Genomic DNA, 2,500 nt, shown 5'->3' with positions numbered 1-2,500 from the left:
ATCCTGCAGGAGCTCATGAACAAGCTTTCTCCACTGATGATGAGATGTCACTGTCACTCAGTATTTGGCAAAAATTTCCCATGATAAGACTTTCTCATCACCTGTCCCATGGCAAAACTTTTTCCCATGACAAGATGTTCCTGCCCATGGGCCAATTTTTCTACGGCAAGATGTCTGTGTTACCTAGATTCAACAGTTTAAAAGAAACATAAAATAGTAACACATAAATAAATGGTATACCAAGTTTTATATCTCATATTAACCCACTGAACTTGAGATTGTTACATGTTAGAGGTCTGAGACACAAAGGATGGATTTGCAAGAGTTTAAAGTAAGCAAATGTATTTGATTCAGTCTGACTTCATTCACAGAAGTTCATTCTTTTTTGAGTTATTCCATATAGCTAAAGAGTTATTTGAAAATTCTTCATTGATTAGTGTTAGTTTTATGATCATGACCATTGCTGTTTCATTTACATGTCACTTGCAATAGATATATTTTTCCTTTCCAAAGTTAAAGGAAATGTTTAGAATTACTCAAGCAGTCAGTATTTTTTTTGCAATAGATTTTTTTTTCCCATTTTGCATATCCAATTAGCCTTTTGAGTATGGTGATACCTGTATAATAGCTTTACATCAGTACCCTCTTTCCTGTTGCTTGATCTTGGCAGCAGCCCAGGCACTGGCTGTTCTACGGGCTTCTAGGTGTTGCAAGGAGATTCCCTTTTATTATTTATAAATTCTGAGGTCTCCCATAATTGTAGAGTTAAATGAGACTGTAATATTCATGATTTCTGAGGTCAGCATTTTGTTACCTTGTATTAAAAAAGCTAATGTGAAAGTTTCACAGTTTTATATATTTCATCAAGAAGCTTCCATTATCTAGATAAAGGATCCAAGCTATAGATGTGTTTAAATTTTATTAAAAAGGGTACTAATTAATGCTTGGGTGCAATGGCATGCACAAACCTCCAACACAATTTCTTTATGGCGCTTAACATTTAATGCCTTCCTTGATTCATCATCATGTAATCCCCAAAAGCTGTTTTGTAAATATTTTATAGTTTTTCTCCCTGTCATCTTGTAATGTATTGTCCTTTTACCAAATAAGTAGTTTTCCCTTCATCTTGTAATTTATCCCTTTTTGACCCAATATACCTTCTGACATAAGTTGGCATTTTGTGCATCTTTTTTTACTAATGTTACTGGTATTCCCCTTTCCTCTCCCTACATGATCCACCAGCCCCTGCTCACTATCTCTACTTGTTACATGCCCAGCGTAAGTAACTACTCTCTCCTACAGTCCATGTGCAGCTGTTGTATTCATTACATCAGAGTATATCAGAAAAACCATGCCATTATATGTAAGGAACATCAGGTGATATGAAATACAGTCTATACTATTTTTACAAGCTTAACATGGCTGTTACTGAAAAAATGGAGTGATTGTTAAGAATGTTTAATAGTGTTATAATTGATCAAATAACCCACTTAATGCCTGAATTTAATGATAGATGATTATAAAATTATTGTTGTAGAAAGATTCATTATTAAACAAAAAGTGATAGTTTAGGGAAAAAGAAAACTAGATAAATGCTAGAATAAGTTGAATATTAAAAACAGACATGTGAACAGACAAGAAAAGAGAGGATTAGATGTGTAATTCAAAATTTATGTTCCTGTGATTATTTATTTGCCTTCTTTAATATTATTCAGAATTGCAGATCAGAGTAGATGCAGTGAAAATTATCCTTTATTGAATCATTAAATTGCTAAGATGGCTTTCAATAATGAATGACAATAATCACACCTATGTTCCTTTTTATTAATGGTGTTATGCTGAATCATTTTCAGAAAATATTAATATTTGTTATATCCTTTTCTTGAATCACAAGAAACAACTTCATGTTCCTTATTTTATGGTGTCAGAAAACTGAAGATGATTCACTACACATGCACTTAGTAGCTTGGTCAACTTTTCTTTATGAGCTTTTATTCATGGCTCGTATAGATGCTACAACTATTTGAACTTTCCATATCACAGGCATCACTCATCCTCAGAAAACCAGATGACTGCAGTGAGGGTACTATAACTTTAGCTTTCATTCTATAATTCTAATTTCCTTTTTTTTAAACCTATTCTGGTATGTCCTCTAACCTTCCCCTAACTTTTGTATCTGACTGATACTTTGTTAATTGTTTTCAGAACCTGTATTGACATAATTCTTCATACTTTTCTCTCACCTCTTAGTGTTTGCATCATCACATACTGTAGGGCACAGTAGTGTCTTATATTTTTAGACAGGTCTGGATGGAATTAGTTCATGTCATATCAAGGCATGTCAAATCATGCCATATTCTTTTTTATTTTGCATTTTACATTTTTATGCAATGTAGGAAATAACAGATTTTGAGATTGAGAGAAGCAAATTCAGTTTACCTCCCTCAAAGTAACATGTAAGTTCATATTTGACTGATATTATGGTAGATCTTTCTCAGGT

The 2,500-nt window shown here is 32.9% G+C and overlaps 1 protein-coding gene across 1 annotated transcript in view; it reads left to right on the top strand.

Moving 5' to 3' along the window:
* Positions 1-2,500, top strand: part of LOC125047758 — a 118,838-nt gene that overhangs the window by 111,153 nt on the left and 5,185 nt on the right. Inside the window, exon 15 of the mRNA XM_047646177.1 lies at positions 1,243-1,278. Coding sequence (XP_047502133.1) covers positions 1,243-1,278 — 36 coding nt within the window. The remainder of the gene's footprint in view (positions 1-1,242; positions 1,279-2,500) is intronic.

This window comes from Penaeus chinensis, chromosome 42, assembly GCF_019202785.1.
Source record: "Penaeus chinensis breed Huanghai No. 1 chromosome 42, ASM1920278v2, whole genome shotgun sequence".
Classification (NCBI taxonomy): Eukaryota; Metazoa; Arthropoda; class Malacostraca; order Decapoda; family Penaeidae; genus Penaeus; species Penaeus chinensis.
This window is presented reverse-complemented; position numbering and strand designations above follow the sequence as displayed.